Here is a 20,522-nt window from a genome sequence, read left to right as displayed (position 1 = left end):
TTTCTGGAGTCCATGTTGATTCCTACAGATTAGATTCTGGGTTTCCAGAAACGACATGATACGTGAGCAAAAAACATGTTCTAAAATCTACAACAGATCGATGTCAGAGATATAGGTCTATAGTTTTGCGCATCTGCTCAACGACCCTTCTTGAAGACTGGGACTACCTGTGCTCTTTTCCAATCATTTTGAACCTTCCGTTCCTCTAGAGACTTGAGGTGCACAGCTGTTAGAAGGGGGGTGAGGATTTAAAGAAGGAACTGCAGTCTGGTCTTCCTCTGCGAAACAGCTTTGGAAACGCAACTCACACACACGACTGCAGTCTCTGGCAGCTGAAGCCACACACTGTGTGTGTGTGTGTGTGTGTGTGTGTGTGTGTGTGTGTGTGTGTGTGTGTGTGGGTGGGTGGATGCGCGCGCGCGCGCGTGCGTTTTGTCTAGTTTTGACAAAGGCCTTGTTGGCTGAAAGCTTATTTTGTGGCAGTCTTTTTGTTGCTCCTATCTGCGACTCAGCATCCTCGCTATATGGTGAGTGGCATCTATCTTTTTCATAATATTGTTAGTATTTCATGTTTGTGATTTCAAGATTTCCTCCATACCACTGGCACCTCATAGTACAAAAATTTCAGCCATTGCTTAGAGCACATGCACAGTCCTCCATCACAACTTGAACACACTTGATGTTGGGCCCATGACATGTGACGACCAGTCTTTATGCCAAACTACACAAAACACACTTCAACAAAGTTTGAGATTGTCTGCTGCTGCTTTTTCATTGCAATTTTACTGCAGATGTAGCAGAAGTGGTCACGAGAATTAATTTCACCTCTTGAAGCCATTAATTTGCAATAGCAGGTACCAGTCAGTTTATCATCAGTTGTTAAGTTTTGCATGAGAAGTGGCCTTCAAAACAAATGTAAGGCTTTGACATTACTATCTAACAGAATTACAGTGTATCCCTTTCAAATCCCTCACATTTCAAAGGGTCAGAAAAAACTTACACTATTTATGATAATGAAATTGCATCATGTTTCAGCATCTCAGAAGAGTTCAATAGTAACCATGTGTACACCTCTACATGTGAACCACATGTAATATGAAGCAGCCTGGATTAAATTTCTTTCGTAGTTCATTATAGCATGTCTTCAGTCATTGTTGAATTCGCCTCAGTGATGCAACGTTTTAACATAAGAATATCATTTGCTCTGGTCACATTCACACGGTCTGTTATGAATGTTAGAAGTAATACAGTGGGGTAATGTTTTGGTAGCCATGCAATGCATCACCTGTGTCTGATCCAGCAATTGGGAAATTTAATATCTGGGAACTTGCAAACAGCCATTAACCAATGTGGTGGAGCTTCGTTTTGTTGAAAGATGATGGGTTGCAAGTCTTATACCTGAGGGAATATAAGCTGCTCCAACATGTCCAGATGCACTGACCTGTTAACTGTGTTTTCTATGAAGATGAACAGTCCAACAGTCCTGTCATGTGTTCATTAGCCCACACACCAGATGTTCAGTGTAGGCCTGTCACAAACATGTTTAATGACAGCATCCGGGTGCAGTGAGCTCCAAATCCAAATATTATGCTGACCATCCCTGATACATGAAAAGAAAGCATCTTTCCAGGAAGCTGGTATTTGTGTCAGTATTCGGCAGCATATCCATAGCAAATTGTTGTTGGCATGGTTTGTTGTTCGACATAAGATATTGCAGAATTTGCACTTTGTAGACACATATGAAGATGCTGATATACTACATAAAACAATGTTTCTCGGGGTACCTTAAATTGTGTAGATGCCTAAACAGTTGACTTGCATGCACTTCTGAGAAACTGTTGTTTGATGTACTCCTCTGTCCCTTCCTAAACACTATGACATGCACCTAACTGTTTTCACATCAGGCGCATCACATCCATCCTACCTAAAATGATTTCTTTGCATAGTAATTGGTGATTATGTTTCTGCAAACAACACTACTGTTTGCACATGCTGCTGTGGAATTGCCATTTTCTCTTCATGTGATCAGGCTGCGCTCTGGTGACAATAATTAGCACATCTGACATGGGAATATAAATTCTTTGAGATCCTCTAGCAGCATATAGTGCATGCAGTGTCATTATCATATCTACTGCAGTTTGTTTCCCCGGGACTTTGAAATGTGAGAAGTTTGAAGGGACATCCTGTATATGAGTGGCTCTCTAGTAGACTAGAAAACATCATATGTATATATATTTTTTTTAGCAAGTTACATTCCAAATGTTCATGAAACAATAAATGGTTTTCGTATAAAGATTAAATACCTACGTTTTGCATACTTCAAAGAAAATTCTCAATTTATATAAATCTCCATGTGATTGAATTTTTGAATTGGCGCCCAAAAATACAGAAGATAAATTCTTTACCTTTAAGAAAAGCGATTCATTGTTAACCATTGTAAGTGTTGGAGTTAGTTTGCATGCAACTGAATGTCAGTGTCAGATGTTCTGTGTATACAAAATGACACTGCTCACTAACATTGGCAGCGCATAACACATTGAGCAACCTCACTGAAAATACATTTACATCAATGTTGCTTGTTACATGACTCTTTCACTCACATGAACTTGTTCTCAGCTTCGCTAATTTAGTTATTCATTTCTTTATATCACAATCCTACCGCGATTTCTTGTGTGTGTGTGTGTGTGACCTCAACATCCTTACTTTTGTTGTGAAACTTTGTTTCTTATTACCTTTCTTGTCACTTATTTATACAAAAGCAAATATAAAGAAATGAAAAATTGGCTGTAGAAAAGTAAAACCACAGTTGGGAATAAATAATACTAAAATCCAAAAAATATCACTGAAAGTAGTCATAAAATAAAACAATTTATTCCTGTCTCTTCATGTGCATAATGTGTCCTAGTTTTTGTTACATGTTTTGGCACACAGTTATCAGTAATCCAGTAGCTTTTAACTGAAATATTATTTTTTGTAATGTATAAGACCTTTTGCATCATACAGTCTTCTTCCGGCCTTTATAGGTATGGATGAGCTATGCCCAATTTGAGATGTCGGCTGTCGGAGGTGAAGATCCGGAGGCAGCAGTAGCGCTTGCCCGCCGCGTGTTCGAGAGAGCAAACCAGGCGCTGCGGAGTGCCCAGGACAAGGAGGAGAGGGTGATGTTGCTGGAGGCATGGCGCGACTTTGAGAAGCGTCATGGTGATGCAGACTCTGTAGCTGGGGTGCAAGCACGCATGCCACGCAGGGTCAAGAAGCGGCAGCGTGTGCAGGCTGATGATGGGGTGAGCAGCGCCCTGTCCTTGTAGATACTTTGCTTTTTTATAATTGCATTAAGACCTGCCACACACATATCTCTCTCTCTCTCGCTCACTCACTCAATCTCTCTCTTTCTCTCTCTCTCTCTCTCTCTCTCTCTCTGTCACTCAGTTAATCTCTCTCTCTCTCTCTCTCTCTCTCTCTCTCTCTCTCTCTCTCTCTCTCTCTCTCTCTCTCTCTCTCTGTCACTCACTTAATCTCTCTCTGACACACACACACACACACACACACACACACACACACACACACACACACACACACACACACACACAAAGAGAGAGAGAGAGAGAGCGATTGATGTTCAAAGTACAGGGAGTGCTGAAAATAAATGTATACTCCCACCAAGTATATTGTTGTGCAACTTTTCATAGTGTGGCTTGGTGGCTTAGTGCTTCATAGTGTAGCTTGGTGGCTTGGTGCTTAAGTTTCTGATTATAAACCCATAGGTAGCATTGAATGTCCCATGAGTTCTAGGACACTCTCTGTCACATATTACTTCTGGAGTTTGGAGTCCACATTAAACTGGCATCTTCTTTTGTATATTCCAGAATTTGAACGTGAGTCATTGTTACTCTTTATTTTATGTTAGTTTGTGTTGTAGTTTATTAGATGTAGAAAATCCCGTTATTTCTTTGTGGTATTTGTAGACATTTTAAATCTTTTGTAGTATATTGCTAATGTACAGTATGTATGTACATTAATATTTTGTTTTTATCTTCTTCTGTCATGTGGTTGTGTGAGGGTCTGTGTTTACTGTTCCTAGTAGTAAGTCAACCGAGAAAGCTGTGTAGTCATTGGCAACTGTAATATTTCCAATTTTTTTATTTCCTGTTGCATGGTCAGTTAAATGGTATTTTATTTACCCTGTGCAGCACTGACCTGTGTGCCGCTTTTTTTCATGAATATTCAGATGACGTGAAGTTGCAGGGATTGTGGTGTTGGCCATTGTTTTTTTTCTGTTGTCTCAGAAGTTCTGCACAGTGCAAGATAGAATTGAGGAAAATAGTTTATTTTACAAAATCCTTTAGAGGCCTTCAATACAATCTCCATTTTTCCTTATGACAACTGCCCAACATTTTGGCAACTTCTGTATTTGGGATAAGGGACATTCATTGTTGAGCTGTCACATTATTTGGGTCGACTCAGTGGAAGCCTCATCAGTTGTATCAAAATGTTTTTTATGGAGTTGTTAGTTAGTTTGGGAAACAAATCAGTCTGATGGGCTCATATCAGGACTGTATGGTGGATATGGAAGTTTTTCTGACCTATATTCATCAAGCGTGTCTCTCACTGGGAGGGCAGTACGCGGGCTTGTATTATCGTAAAAAATGAGGACATAAGCAACAAGTATGTGTGGTCTTCTTTGACAAAGTTTTGGGAGCAAAATATTTTGCAGTATCAGCTTGTAGTATGCTCCTATTACAGATGTCCCCTGGGACACTCTATTTGTAGCCATGACTCTGATTGTGTCATACGCAAACATCATCATCAGTTTAACCTATGATTATTGGTGATGGATATATTTAGATTATTTTCCATTGTGCTGACTGAGACTTCAGTTCAGGCTCAAAATCTCAAATCCGGGTTTCTTCAAGTGCCACAACCCTTTTCAGAAACTGTTTTTCTGTTTGATAACATTGAAGCAATTCTTTTGTGACCTGCCATCTGCTCTTCACTCATATTCTGTGATCACATCTAGCAACAACTTTTCTTACTGACAGACATTCTGGCCTCATATTCAATTTTCTCTCATGTTTTTCATCTATCCTCTCTCAACAACAGTAATCTGAGAGGCATAGTCTTTTGCAGTTGATGGCTTTCCAGTGCTGACATGACCTTCATGGAAACAAACAGAGCATATTGATAGTGTGCTATGATCCACTGCACTATTCCCACACACCTCTCTTACAGTTTTGTAAATTATTTCCATGTAGGTATTTGATTTTCATAGAGGAATGCTGGTCGCTATGTGTAAGCAGTCATTTCAGCTTGCATTTTAAAACTGAATTACTCATGACACAGCCACATGAACGAGCAAACAAATATACAACCATCACACATAAACTCTCATTCACAACTGAACACAAATTTCAGCTTTATCATGTTACTGTAACATTCGCATATGTGCATTGTGCAGGACTTTTGAAATGACCCTATTATGATATATTTGACTGCTTATGATACATTTGACTGCTTATAAATGTTACCATTAAATGTAAAATAGTTGCAACTTATGGTTGGCTGGAAGAGCTTCATGAATTCATCATTCTGTGTGTATACAAGTTCCACATATTTCTTTTGGATTACTGCTAGGATTTTCTATATCTTGTCAGTCAAAATGCTTTTGGGACTGGATAAAAAAAATGAGAAAAGGTGAGGTGATGGTTTTAATGCCATGTTATACATCATCTTCTCCCACTTGAGCAGTGCACAGAGCATTCATACACCAATGTGAAACTCTCAAAAAAGAGCTTCATGTTAATCTTGCACATCACATTCACAACTTCTTTGGTCTTGGCAAACCATCAGGGACTTGTTCTGCTCTTTTTCATGGTAGGCTTGTATTGATGACATCAAGTTTCGTCACCTGTGGTGACATTTATCAGAAAAGAATTTTCCATATTTTTTAATTCAAGCAAGTTGTGACAAGTGTCTATATCCAATTGTTCGAGAGTTGAAGGTGTGCAGCGTCAACCTCTCTCACAGTTTTCTCTTCTTTAAAATATTCTGGAGAATGTCTTCAACACTTTATTTAGAGATGTTCAATTCATTGCTCCATTGTGTTTTGTGACAGTGTTGACACACTGTGGCTGCATGTCCACAACTGACTCATCGAATGCATAACTGACTCATCGAATGCATATCTGTTGTCTATGGTTGTTACAGTTGGAACAAGTCTAGAAACATGTAACAACTACCAAGAACAGAAGAGCACTTAGAATAATTTTCATTTCCACTCTTCAATGGTTCTTTTCCTGATTTAAAGATCTGAAAACTTCCTATATGGCTGCTGAGACTATTTGGTGACATGGAATGGCTGACCCCTCTTTTAAATCTGAAATCTTCAGTATCTGGATGAAGTCAAATGGTAGCTGTAACAGTGATTAATATATTCTCCAGTATGCTAACATTGGATCAATCAAGCCTCATTTTTCTGTGGCTGTTAGTATGCATTTTGTGAAACAAAATGTGCACAAAAATGTTGACATATTACATTAAAAGTAACCATTTTTATCTTGTTTGTAGCAGTTCTGGAGAGGAAGATCTAATTTTCCCTTTTTTTTTCAGTCTGAGGAAGGTTGGGAGGAGTTCTTCGACTACATCTTCCCTGAAGATGAGGCGACGAAACCAAACCTTAAGCTGCTGGAGATGGCAAAGGCCTGGAAGAGGAAACAAGAACAGCAGCAGCAACAGGAGGAGGCCGAATCGGGAGCAGGGGAAGCAGGGCTTGATGATCCTAACCTGGATGCTGATGACAGCATCAGTGACAGTGATAGTGAAGAAGAGGAGGAACGGGAAGGCGACCAGGACAGCGATGGGCCACGAAATGAATCGTGAAAGTGTTTCCAGGTATGCAGCTATTGACACCTCACAGTGAATGTGAACTTAGCTAGAAGATGATGAACATATGCTAATTTTGTTTCAGTCTATATTCGTTATACCTTTCCTTCTTTTTAATTTTGTCTGACACAATTCCTTTGTAAGTGTTCTCTTTGTAGGTGCCACTGAAGTCACTTCTTGGTCTTAGTTTCCCAGAATATTGCCTAGTCATAAGATCTTGAACAAACAATGATTACAAGGATGTGTCATTGTCGTGTAACCACTCCGCAACAGGTTGTGCACTATGAACAGGTGCTCGATTGTGTTGAAAGATGCAGTCACCATCCCCGAGTGGGAAGCAGTGAGGTGCATAAAACATCAATCTAAGCCTGTGCTATGAAAGTCCTGTGCAAAACAACAAGAGGTGCAAGCCCCCTCCATGAAAAACACCAGTACACCCGCTGGCAGGTGACGTTCACCAGGCTTTCGCCATACGCACACGCTGCCATCAGATCGCCACATTGTGTACCATGATTCGTCACTCCATACAATGTTTTTTCATTGTTCAATCGTGCAATGTTTACGTTCCTTACACGAAGTGTGGCGTCGTTTGGCATTTACTGGCATGATGTGTGGCTTATGAGCAGCTGCTCAACCATGAAATCCAAATTTTCTTACCTCCTGCCTAACTGTCGTAGTAATTGCGGTGGATCCTGGTGCAGTTTGGAATTCCTGTTTGATGGTCTGGATAGGTGTCTACCTATTACACAACAATCGGCGGCCTCTATCAGTCAACAGACGAGGTTGCCCTGTATGCTTTTGTGCTGTACGTGTCCCTTCACATTTCCACTTCACTATCAGATTGGAAATCTCGCATACAGATGTATGAGACAAGTGACACTCAGTCACCTGACTATGTTCGAAGTCTGTGAGTTCCACAGAGTGCCCCATTCTGCTCTTTTACAATGTCTATGACTACTGAGATTGCTGATATGGAGTACCTGGCAGTAGGTGGCTGGCAGCACAATGCACCTAATATGAAAAATGTGTGTTTTCAGGGGTGTCCGGATACTTTTGTTGATCACGTAGTGTATTTCCTTCTTGCTGTGTTACAGTGTGATTGGTAAACACACACCACTGAATTCTGTGCTAGGGAAAGTATAATGAAATATAAGACATAATGAAAATTTTTCAGTAAAGATGCTGTTACATTGACATGTTCCTTGATAACACACTTTCAGTGATTACTTTCTCACAGTGGCAGCAGATATTGCACCCTCTAATAAGCAATCCAATACAGATGAAACTGATTTACTTGTGCAGATACTGCAAGCATCACCAACAGACACTGGTTTCAAAACTACAACCCCTAAGGGGATTCAGAATCCACCATATCATGAAACTCTAGGAATTCTTGTGGCTACAATGGTGTTTCTAAAGAGTATTAAAAGATTGTGCGGACTAGATACGACTACCCTTAAGCTGCCAAACATGACAGAAAGCACAGGACATCATTGACAAATTGTGCCACAGACATAAAACTAACCTCAAAATGGAGAAATGTAAAATGTGGGGATTCCATAAGGATCAGTATGTGCCCCCCTTTTGTCTGTAACATACACAAATGATATTCAAGAAATTTTGAAGGTTGTTTAACAAAACTAATGTTTTCCTTGTAGCAATCAAGGATCCAAACTCAGCCTTAGCAGACATAGCTCAGATAATGGCTGAAAAGGGTATAAGTGGATCACAGCTAACAGTTAAAGGATTAATCTCACAAAGACTCAGTTCTAAATGAGTAATTCTGACCTTTTAGAACAAGAAGTTTAGTTGTACACTAAAAGAAACACTGTGCGTAAAATTCATTAGTGTCCAGCTGGATAACTGGCTAGAGTGGAGTCAACACATGGACAAACTAATCAAGATGCTAAAGTTCATTGTGTTTTGCCCTTATAAACATCTAGCATTGTGTTGACTTAAAGGCAAGAATTTTGCATATTTCTACTCCCTAGTGTTGTTTGGAATCATCTTGCGGAGCAGTGCACCTAAAGAAAATAAAGTGTTCATTCTGCAGAAGAGAGCATCTTGCAGAAGTCTTTTTAAGGATTCTGGAATTATTGCAGCCACTCCTGAATGAGTTTTGTTGCTGCCACAATTAGTTTAAGTTGAAATGTGATGTACACGATCAAAATAAAAGACACAAAGGTAATTCTCATGTAGTCTTTGCCTCTTTGTCTAGGGTTCAGAGTGGAGTAATGTGCTCTAATGAGAAGATATTCAGCAAATTTCTGTTTAACACAGAGCAGGAAATTTGGGAAACCACACCAACTGAAAAGGTGTTATAAACATCCCTCATAAGCCTGTCTGTCTACAAATTATAGATTGAGGCCAAGTTAGTGACATGGCAAGTAGCAGTGTTTGTTCCAAAGCTGCATGAAAATTAGGAATGCACTGTAAATAGAATTCAGTATTATTTACAGTTATTAAATATCCCATTTGAAAAATACCATTGTAATCAAGTAACTATTAAGCTACCAACAGTAATTATCTAGTATTAGTGAAAAATAAAAAGGTTGCTGCTTCCTCAAAGGAGCAGCCTCTTTACTGATTTACTTGATTATATTGAACTGAAATAAACATGAACCTTGACTCAGTATGCACCCCTGAAGTTTCTTCCTTTTCTTGATGGGTTGTATGAAAAAGTGTATGCAGTGTCTTTGACAGATTTGTTCCATCTTCCCCACAACCTTTTGTATGCGATGCATCCAATTTCAGTTGTTCATAATTGTAGCCGCTAGGTATTTAGTTGAACTGACAACTTTTTTTATTTTTTAAAATTGATATATTTTGCATTTGTTTTTGGTGGATTTAGATGCTACAGTATTCAGGATTGTTTGCCACTAAAAGGTCTAATATATTATCACAATCATTTACACTTTGTGTGGAGTCCTGAACTAACTCCTCAATAATTGTGGAGAAAACATTTTGTAAAATTTAAAACGATGTTTTATGCATACCACTGACTTAGAACTTGTATTCTCACCGACTGGGAGGGTAGATTGAAGTCACCACCAACTATTTTTATATGAGGTGGCCACATAGTTGAAATGAGTTTTTAATTTTCCTGGAACCTTTCTGCAACTATATCACCCGAGTCAGGGGTCAATAAAAGAAATCAGTTGATAATTTTTTCCAGTTGTCAAGTACAACCTCTGTCCATACTAACCCACACAACTCCCTGTGTACTTCAGTTTCACCGATAGCAAAAAAGTGCCACAACCAGTTGAAATTAAATTATCAAATAGAACTGGTCACTTATGGCATAATCATGTCAGCTTTGTGTTCACTTTGCTGTATGTATTTTTAAGTTAATTGTCATTGTCTTGCATTCGGGATCCTCTTTTTTTACTTATAATCTGAAGCTGTGTGTTGTCCTGATTTTGCATCAGCATCACTATATATATATATGGTTGGTTCAAATTAATGATATGAATATAATAGAGGAAATCTTTGGCGAGGGCTGTTTGGTAATTGTTGGGTTCAAATTAATGATATGAATATAATAGAGGAAATCTTTGGCGAGGGCTGTTTGGTAATTGTTGGGTTCAAATTAATGATATGAATATAATAGAGGAAATCTTTGGCGAGGGCTGTTTGGTAAATGTTGGGTTCAAATTAATGATATGAATATACGTTGTGTAAAGTAACATTTTGTGACTCAAAATGGGGTCTCTTGCGGAGTAAAACTTTCTCCATCTTGCACTTGGTAAATAAATCTGAGAGTAACCTAAGTACACATCCCACAACAACAAATAATACTCAAGAATTCGTAGAACCAATGTTTTTAAGTGACCACCTTCATGAGTAATTTACCCATCCTTAAAATCTGCCTTCCACACGACTAAATTTATGAGATCATTCCACTTCACATCATCTGATCATCTCTTAGAAAGCTGATGATTATGGTTAGAAATTGTGTAGTCTCTACTGCACAAAAACTGTTCCTTTACCATTTTATGCAGTCTCACAACTTATGCCAAACTAAATAAATATTTATGACAGAAGCATGCCTACCTCACTAATGCTTAAAGGGAAAAAATGTGGGTATAAATTAAGAGGACTGAACCTCCAATTTAAAGAATTTTGTCAGATTCTCATGGATAAATAGAATTTTCCAATTTGACATCACTTTTTCCTCTCCCAATAGAGGAATGTAAGAGTAGAAATCGGAACCCCCCTCCTTATTTTCCAAATATGTATCAATCTGCATTATTAGTACAGAATTCAAGATTTTTTTTTTATTTTTCTAGGCACTGAAGAATCGAAGAAAAACTCAACTATAAAGAAAGTCCATGCTGACCTCTTCGGCAGTGTCTTCATGTAATGGAGACCATTGTGCACTGTCTGCACAAATTTATGTACAAATTTTATAATGCAGTAAATTTAATGTTATTTATGAACTGAAAAAAAATTGTACTGTAAATAAAATTTTATATTTATAGACTGAAGTGAGACCACATTCATGTAAGGGCCAGCGATAATCCTATTTGTAGTACATCAAAATCAAAATTTGCCCTGATACCAAAAAAAGAAAGTGTATGTACAAGGTGTGATTCATTTTGGAGTAAGGAAGCACATGCGGACTGGTTCCGACAAGTGGGGGAAGTAGTGTTGGGTCTCAGGGAATTAACTGATGCTGCGGCAGTTGCCCCCGGAACCCTGGAGAGTGCACATCGCTTGCAGCGTGGATGCGTTTCATTGACCTCGGTCGAAAAGTGGGAGAGGCGGAAATGGAGCAGTGTTATGTGATTTAGTTTTGTGTGAAACTGAACAAAACCGCCACAGAGACTCTCAGTATGATTCAAGAGGACTTTAAGGCAGAAGCCATGTCCCATGCAATTGTTTTCATGTGGCACAAATGTTTCAAAGATCGCCATGGAAATGTTGAAGACGACGACCGCTCCGGGGGGGCAATCATCAAGCCGAACAGATCAAAATGTGGAGAAAGTCGGGAACTTCTAAACAATGACCAAAGTCTTAGTGTGAGTGCTCTGTTGCTTGAGGGACAGAGTTCGCTGTGTCCACCCGGCGATCAAGGGCGATTGGATTCTCTGCCACGTCAATGCGCCCATTCATATGTCGCGTGCCACTGGTGGAGTTTTGGTAAGGTTAACGTGACAACACTGCCGCAGCCACCCTACAGCCCCGACTTGGCTCCAAGTGACTTTTTCCTCTTCCCCCAAATCAAGACAGGCCTAAAAGGGAAGCTATTTGACTCCATCGACACCATCCAGCAGGCTTCGATGAGAGCCCTTGACAGCATGACACTTGAGGCCTTCCAGAAGGGCTACCAACAGTTGAAGGCACACTGGCAGCACCGTATTGCTGCTGAAGGATCATATTTTGAAGAATTTTAGTCCACTGTACTTAAATGTCCAATAAATTTCTAGTTCTGAATTAAGTCTTGAAACTTTTGAATCACATCCTGTACAATATTAACCCTATCCACAATTTAGCGATACCAATGCAATGTGAAGCAATACTTTTCCACTCTATAAAAATTGGTGTTTCACAGTATCTAATATTAATTGCCAAAAATATGTAATTTTGGAATATAAAATCCAATTTTTTTGTTACCAATATTGGTGAAGTTACTAGCATGTCTATTTGGTCTCTCAGAACAAGCATAATTGGTCGAAGGACATATGTATAAATCAGTTAATCTTAGGTTAGCACAAAAAATTAACTCTTGAGTTGAATTTGGAAATATCTTTCATTCAGACTTTCACCTCATTGTTTCACAGGGCAAGTTCAGTTGCAGTTGTCATTTTACATCCTAGTGATACCACAAAAGAATGGATCTTGTTTTGCATAAAATCAAGTTAAAAGAAATAATAAAGACATTAATGCTTCCATTCAACATAAATCTTTTATCTGTAAAGTTAGGTTAATGTCAAAAATTTAAATAATCAGTGCAGGTAATTGCCCCATTAAGAATTCTTGGAAGGTAGTCAGAAAGTTCAGGCAAACACCTAGCAGCAGATCAAGAAAGAGAACTTTAAACTATCTGTAATAAACAGTTTGGTATATCTTATTCAACAACCAAAAATAATTGAACATGTCTCATTAAAATACTCCATGGCCTTTTATAAAATTAACCACACAGTTAGTATTAAATTTTTAACTACTCAATATGTGCTTAACCTGTAGTGTCCATAGGTATTATATAATAATACCGCCAGTTTTATTTATTTTTGCGTTTTCTGAATGCTGGAGGCATCAGAGTAGACATTTGGTGCATTCTGTTTTGTCACTTGTTCAGACTTCTTTGTGATATCCCTAGGTGGCAGCAGCAGCTTGAAACTGAATGTTAGAAAGGCATGCAGCATGTCAGGACATAAGAAAGGTAAATATTCACACATTTAGATTAGAAGCATATTTATATTTGCAAATGTTTCATTTGCCATGTAAAGATATCTTTACATAGGAAATGCCTTTATTGATCAAAATGATCACCTGGAGATGATATTCCTAATACCTCAAGACCATTACTACAAATCTGTTTTTGTTTACTTGGTTATAGTGGTGAGTTCTTCCCTATTTGCTAAATGTTCTTTTGTGAGCTTTCATTTATCTGTGTTACATTACATCGTTTCTTTACACACAAATGAATTAGGCATTTATTTTATTACAATAACAGCAAAAATTAATACTTTCAAGGATGACCCATGCAAGAGATTTTATAACACTTGTTTCTTATAACAATATGGGGATATAATGTCCAGCTATAAATATAAGGTTTTGAGTTAGAATGAGTACATGGGTGTTGCACGAGATAGCCACAAAATAACGTAAGAAAAGTGAGTGGTCAGAGGGAGAGAAATACTATGAGAACATCAGCGAACAATGTCAGATAACACACTGTGAGACATGTGATTGCTACACTAGGCACGTGGTGGTAGACAGCAGCCAAACACAAAACTAGCAACCATGGTATTACAAGGGAAAGTAAAGCAATCTAGTGGTGAATAGTGTAAGAGTTGCCTGACCATTTGAACATTAACAAATGGTGAATACAGACGAAAATTATGTATTTGAAGCCACTTTGACTTTTTTTCGACCATGATTGTCTCAAGAAATATGTAAATGTTTTTTAAAATTACTGCTACCAGTCACAGACTTTGTTAACTATTGTATTACTTATTTATTTAGCGACATGTTTTGAGGGAATACATCAGCTTCAGACTAAATGGCATTACAAAAGCGATTTTACAATAAGGTCATACTGATTTTACATTGTCTTTTCATAAATTTATGAAAAGACAATGTCGCGAATGGGTCACGGATGTGAGTCGATATGCATAAGAATGCATAAGATGAACATGTAGGAAAGCAACCTAACATCAGCCAGGGTGCTGGGAAGCAGGAGAGGTTGCGTTTTTGTGGCAAGGGATGCTGGAGCTACATGACCAGCTATGACAGAATGTTCTGAAAGGACGACAAAACACGGGAGACGTGTGTGATCGCGGGGTATTGCATCAGACGAGCCTTTGTAAGCAGGGCTGCTGGGAGATTCCTTTGACAGTCCCTTCAGATGCTGGGACTTAGTTTCTCATGGCACTTAGCTGCACAGGGTACATGCAGGATTGCAAAACTTACATTGACTGTGTTTGTGCCTCTTAGGGTCCAACAGTGGTCTTATCCTACCTCGTGTTAAATCTCAGTTATTTCGTCAGAAGTATATGTCTCTTATCCCACCAAGTTCCCTTATCTGCAAAGAATTTCCAGCACCAGTATTTCGAGTTGGATGAGCCACCTCATTACTGGAATTAGCATCTAGCTCCCATCCTGATCCGCTTTTGCAGGAAACTATAGACATGACAGACAATCCACACTTTTCGGTGCCAGGTGTGAGGTTGGCACAAATCAGGCATCCCTTCTAATGGGTGTTGGCTTTTTGTGGAAGCCTTAGCCTTGCTGGTCTTACACATAGTACCGGGATTAACCAGGCCACGGATTTGAGGAATAGGTGTTGGATGATTTTAACCTTTGGCAGTACTCATCCCAAAGTCAAGAAAAGACTAATGGCTTTGAGCAATCAATCTGATACAAGGTGCGTACTGAGGCGAAAAAAGAAGGAGACGACTTTGACAGGCTGGGAAGGTCCATCACAGCACTGTTTCGAGACGCAGGAAGCTGTCAACAGCGTGGCGTAAACAGGACGCAGCTCCAGAGGGGGAGGCGGCGTTATCGGTCCTCGGGAGGGCCGCAGAGGCCCGTCAACTGCTGGAAGTAGATAATGAGGCGTGTGGCTGCCGAGCCAATGCGAGCAACAAGAAACGATGCACAAATCAGCACATACTACAAAGACACTTAATAATGTAAGATAAACCTTGTTGGTACAAAATGCTACAGTCAGGGCAGGCAGAATCAACCAGTAATAATATTGTGCAATCATTACCAATCAGGCAACATGTTAGTTTGAGTGATGCATTAAAATTGTTGCCTCAACCTTTTGATGGTAATGAATTTCTAGACAACTGTGAAAGTGCATTAGAGTTAGTGGCCCCTGAACAGCACGGTGTGCAACTGAAGTTTGTCAAGGTGTGCATAGTGGGTGCAGCTAGAAGTAAGTTATTAGTTAGAGACTTGAAAACCACTTGGTCCAATGTACATGCTATACTTGTTGAAAATTATGCTTGTAAACACAAGGATTACTTTGCATGGAAACTGCAAGTCATCAGGAAAGAGGTGAAAGCATTGCACAGTGGGGTTCACGTATTGACACATTACATCATCAGTTTAGAGAAGCCATCTGAGGTGTGATAGCAGAAGCTGAATTGGCTGGGAGTATTGTGCTAGTGTTGAAATTAGGAAGAGCCATGTTCATACAGGGACTCTATGACTACAGAATCAAAACAACATTGATGGCTAGAGGAGAGTCCATGACACACTCTGAAGCCATTGACATTGCTGCTATGGAGGGAAGCACAATAGCATTGGCTAAAGAGAAGCCGACCGTGAGAAATATGGTTGGAACACCAAGGATGGACAAGACTAAAAGTCCATTGTGTTACAATTGTGGAAAGTCGGGGCACATGGCAAAAGACTGTCATGTGCACAGATGTGTATGAGTTTTCAAAAAAGACGCAGATAGAAAGCTTTGGGTAGAGAAAGAAAATACAGACAGGCTAGCGAACTTGGAACGGGAGAGGGCTGACAGGCTAGCAGAGATAAATAGAGAATTTAAGGGGCACTGTAGAGAAATAGAAAGTTTGATACTGGTTAAGTGTACTCGGTGTAATTTGTCAGGTCACAAAGCACCTTGTACAGATTCAAGTGATGTAATGTGTTTTAAATGCAACCAGAGAGGCCGTTAAGCAAGACAGTGTAATGAATGCCCACGGTTGGTGAAACAAAAGAATAAGAGGCCGGTAAACTATAAGGAGGCGCAATGAGGCAGTCACATTGTGCCACTTTCAGTAAGGTGTTTACAGTAGACTGCACAAATAGAAACAATTTTATATAGTTAGGGCGCACAAAAGGAAAAAGAAATTCAGTGAAGTTTTTAATAGATAGTGGGGCACAAATAAGTTAAGTAAAAAAGGGAAGTTTATGGAACACTGAAATGTAACCCAAGAGACAGTATTAGGATAAGGGGAATCACTAATACTGTAGCAAAGACTGAAGGTTCAGTAGAGTTGCAAGGGATCTGCCTGTAAAACATGCAGTTCATGTTATAGAGACAGAGGTAGATCTGCTGTTTGAAGGTTTGCTAGGGAAAGATTTCCTAACAAGACAGGATTCAGTGATAGATTATGGAGCAAAATGTGTATGAATTAGTGGGAGGCGGAGTTAAGAACGGCATGGGAATGTCAGTCTACAGGGAAGGAATTCTGTAGAAACAGTTATAATGGTAGCACGGTAGGAGCTGCAGGAAAGAGATGTACGTGTTCGGTTGCGGTTGGAGCCGCGAAACCGAGACGTCAGATTGAACAAGGTCAGAACCAGTTGGATGGCGACGGTAGCCGCGAGAGATAGCTATTAAGTGAGAAGGCGGCTGGTGCCACGAAGTAAACAACTAACGAATGTAGTTGGACCTGGTTCGATAGCAATTGGAGTCGCAATAGAAATAAAAGACACATCGAACACAGTTGGGACCGGTCCAATGGCAGTAGAATCTGCGAAATGGAGAGTCAACAGTTCAGATGCGTTTGCCATAAGAGAAGAAAAATATAGGTCGAACGTGGGTGGTGCCGGTTCAATGGCAGATGGAACTGCGAAACAGTGTGAAAATACGGATACCGTTGGTGCCGTGACACAGAGATTAAGTCAGTGCGGACGAGAAACCACGAGAGTGAAACAAAAGGGGCAAAGAATAGTAATGGGTCCTTGAGAAGAGAGAATTCTTAGAATCAAAGCCAATGCAAGGAATGAATCAGGGGTGATTATTCCTAAACAGGAAGAGAATCCTGGTGTTCATGTACCAGAAGCACTGGTACGAGTTAAGGAGGGCACTTGTATAAGTGTACTAAACACAACGGATGAGAGACTATCTATGAAGTGAAGTGTCTGGTATTAGTGACAGAGACAGTACCACCTGAGGTGGTGTATAAGGGACGGCAAGTGAAGAGAGAGAAACCTGAGGGTTGAACATTAGATAGTGAAGAAAGGAATACCATTTCAGAAATATGCATGGCATATAATGATATCTTCCACTTGCCAGGAGATAAATTAATGTATACAGACGTTACAAAACATGAAATTAAATTAATACCAGAAGCAGAAGGGTGAATAGTTTGTTCAAGACCCTACAGAATACCATAGAGGCAAAAAGAGGTCTTGCAAGAGGAAATTGATAAAATGTTGCAAGACGATATAGTTCCAAGCAAGAATGCATAGAATTTCTCATTATTGATGATTCCTAAGAAAATGGATGCTAGTGGCAAACAGAAATGGCGAATTGTAGCGGATTATAGGCGCCTGAATGAGATCTCAATTAATAATATGTATCCTCTTCCAATAATAGAGATCTTAGATGGCCTAGGAAAGGCAAACTACTTCGACACTTGATTTAGCTAAAGGGCCTATCAAACGCGATTAAATGAGGAAGATCAAGAGAAAATGGCGTTTAATACGTCCTATGAGCATTACGAGTATAAAAGGATGCCAGTGGGCCTAAAGACAGCTCCTAGTACGTTTCAAAAACTATTGAGTTCAGTGTTAATGGGACTGCAGGGAGAAAAGGTATTTATATACCTAGATGATGTAGTAATATTTGGATCCTCACTGGAAGAACACAATAGTCGACTTGAAGAAACATCTGAAAGACTCAGGAAATATAATTTAAAATTACAGGTCAACAAGTATGAGATCTTACGTAAAGAAGTGAAATTTTTGGGGCACATTCTTACAGCAGAAGGATTAAGGCCAGATCCAAAAAAGATCGAAGCAGTGAGACAATATACGCAGCCAAGGACTTCTACACAGTTAAAACATTTTCCCGGACTCAGCGGGTATTGTAAGCGTTTTATAAGCGATTATAGTAAAATTGCAAAACCCCTTTACGAACTTGTAAAGAAGGGATTCATATATAATTAGAGAATGGAACAAGAGGAAGCATTTCATCAGTTGAAGGAAAAACTGATAAATCCCCCAATATTGCAGTATCCAGATTTTGGACAGGAATTTATAGTAACCACAGATGCTAGACAAAATTCCATTGGAGCCATTTTGAGTTAAGGCACAATGGGTAATGATTTACCTGTAGCACATATTTCAAGAGCACTGAGTAAAGCTGAGCGATCATGTAGCACCATAGAGAGAACACAATGTTAGCTATATGTAGGGCAGTGAAATATTTTTGACTGTATTTGTTTGGTCGAAAATTCTCAATTTGCACAGACCATAAGCCATTAACATGGGTAAGCAGTGTTACCAATCCGTCGTCAAGGTTAATGAAATTCAGACTGTAACTAGAAAAATATGACTACCAAATTCTGTACAAAAGTGGTAAACGAAACCAGGTATCATATGCCCTATCCAGAATACGAAATCTGAGGGCAACGACCGAGGTAGATGACGACAGGTGTGCGACCGAAAGGAGTCAGGAACAGCTGAAACAGCTGGGATGAGCAGTAATTTAGAAGTGGTCTCTGTGTTCGCAAGTGGTGACGTAAAAGAGCCAGCTGCAGGAGGGGAGATAAGCAGGGCCATGTGGAAGGCAAAGATACATAGGCCGTCACAAAAAAAGGCAGCCGTGCAGGAATCGGTCACTAAGTTGAGTTTAAAGGAGAAGAATACAATCCTCAAACAGTTTCATGATTCACAAATTGGTGGTCATCATGGGATAGGAAGAACTTATAAAAGAATATTGTACATGGGAAGGCATGAAAGTAAATATAGAGCAGTATATTCACAAATGCAAAAGCTGTCAAAGGAATAAAATTACACAGAACAAAACTAAAATGCCCATGGAAATTATGACTACCCCTGAGCATGAATTTGAAAAGTGTGACATTGATATTGTTGGTTCAATGACCCCACAGACAAGGGCAATAAGTACATCCTTACTTTTCAAGATGCATTAACAAAATTTCTGGTCGCAGAACCTATGGAGAAACAACATTTCAAAACGGTAGCAAGAGTGCCAATTTAAAGATCATTTTGCAGTTTGGCATACAATCCATATTACTAAGTGATATGGGCAGCTATTTTGTTAGTGGAACAATGCGGAGAGTTTGAAAATTATTGCGCATAGATAAAATTCAAACCACTTGATACTGCCCGAAGACTAATGGAGTGCTAGGAAGAACACACACAAACTTAACTGAAATGCTCCACCATTACATAGATTGGGCATAAACTGGGTGCACACTGCACGAGTTCTTCGTGAAGTTGTGTAATGTACTGGGAGTACTACAAAAGCACCCAGCAGAAGTAACAAATAATTATGACAGTTACTTGCTTGAACTAAAAGAGGGAATGCAATCTATGCACCAGTGTGTGCAAAGCTATAATGCCCAAATTAGATTAAAGAACAAGGAATATTATGACAGAAACCAGCATCCAATAGAGTTCCAATTCATTAGATAGTCAATGGTGAGGCCCATACATAGTAAAAGAAACTAAAGGAGCAAGTGTGGTCATACAGATAAGAAACAATAAGTACCTGATGGTACACGCCAATCACCTGAAAGAACTTTTCTAATTACCAGATGGCAATGACACAGCCAATAATTAGAATGGCCATAATAGCCTTCAGGATTACTTCGGTCCAAACAGTGGCACTTCATCTACATCTTCACCTTACAAAATACCAACCATCACCAGGATTGTCAGTCTCTATAGTGTGACATGGAGAATTGTAAGTTATTTTGACTTGCTAGAGTTACAAAAGAAATATGAAAACACCAAAGTATTAGCTACCAGAGCTGTGACATTCTATCAGAGAAGATTCGCTTTACTTAATACGAATGCTTCTGAATGTGCCAGTGCGAAACATGCATTAGAATGGCGCATTGGAAAAATAAAAAATCTCCGTGTCTAATTGGACAGTTGAGTGAAGTGGAGTGAAGAATACGAAAACAGGTAGTGCTACAGTTTGTTGGAGAAAAAAGTAAAGTTTTATTTGGAACTCTAGTTGATTATGACGCATCATATTT

General features: G+C 39.3%; 1 protein-coding gene across 1 annotated transcript in view; it reads left to right on the top strand.

Annotated features, from left to right (window-relative positions):
• The window catches only part of LOC126291727 (protein crooked neck), an 84,324-nt gene extending 72,958 nt beyond the window's left edge, over positions 1-11,366 (top strand). The window contains exons 12-14 of the mRNA XM_049985394.1: positions 3,024-3,284; positions 6,607-6,888; positions 11,169-11,366. Of these exons, the coding sequence (XP_049841351.1) occupies positions 3,024-3,284; positions 6,607-6,876 (531 nt within the window). The 3' untranslated portion in view covers positions 6,877-6,888; positions 11,169-11,366. The remainder of the gene's footprint in view (positions 1-3,023; positions 3,285-6,606; positions 6,889-11,168) is intronic.
• The last annotated feature ends 9,156 nt before the right edge of the window (positions 11,367-20,522 follow it).

Source organism: Schistocerca gregaria, chromosome 9 (assembly GCF_023897955.1).
Source record: "Schistocerca gregaria isolate iqSchGreg1 chromosome 9, iqSchGreg1.2, whole genome shotgun sequence".
NCBI classification, from domain to species: domain Eukaryota; kingdom Metazoa; phylum Arthropoda; class Insecta; order Orthoptera; family Acrididae; genus Schistocerca; species Schistocerca gregaria.
Note: the sequence above shows the minus strand (reverse complement) of the source record. Positions and strands in the feature narration are given on the sequence as shown.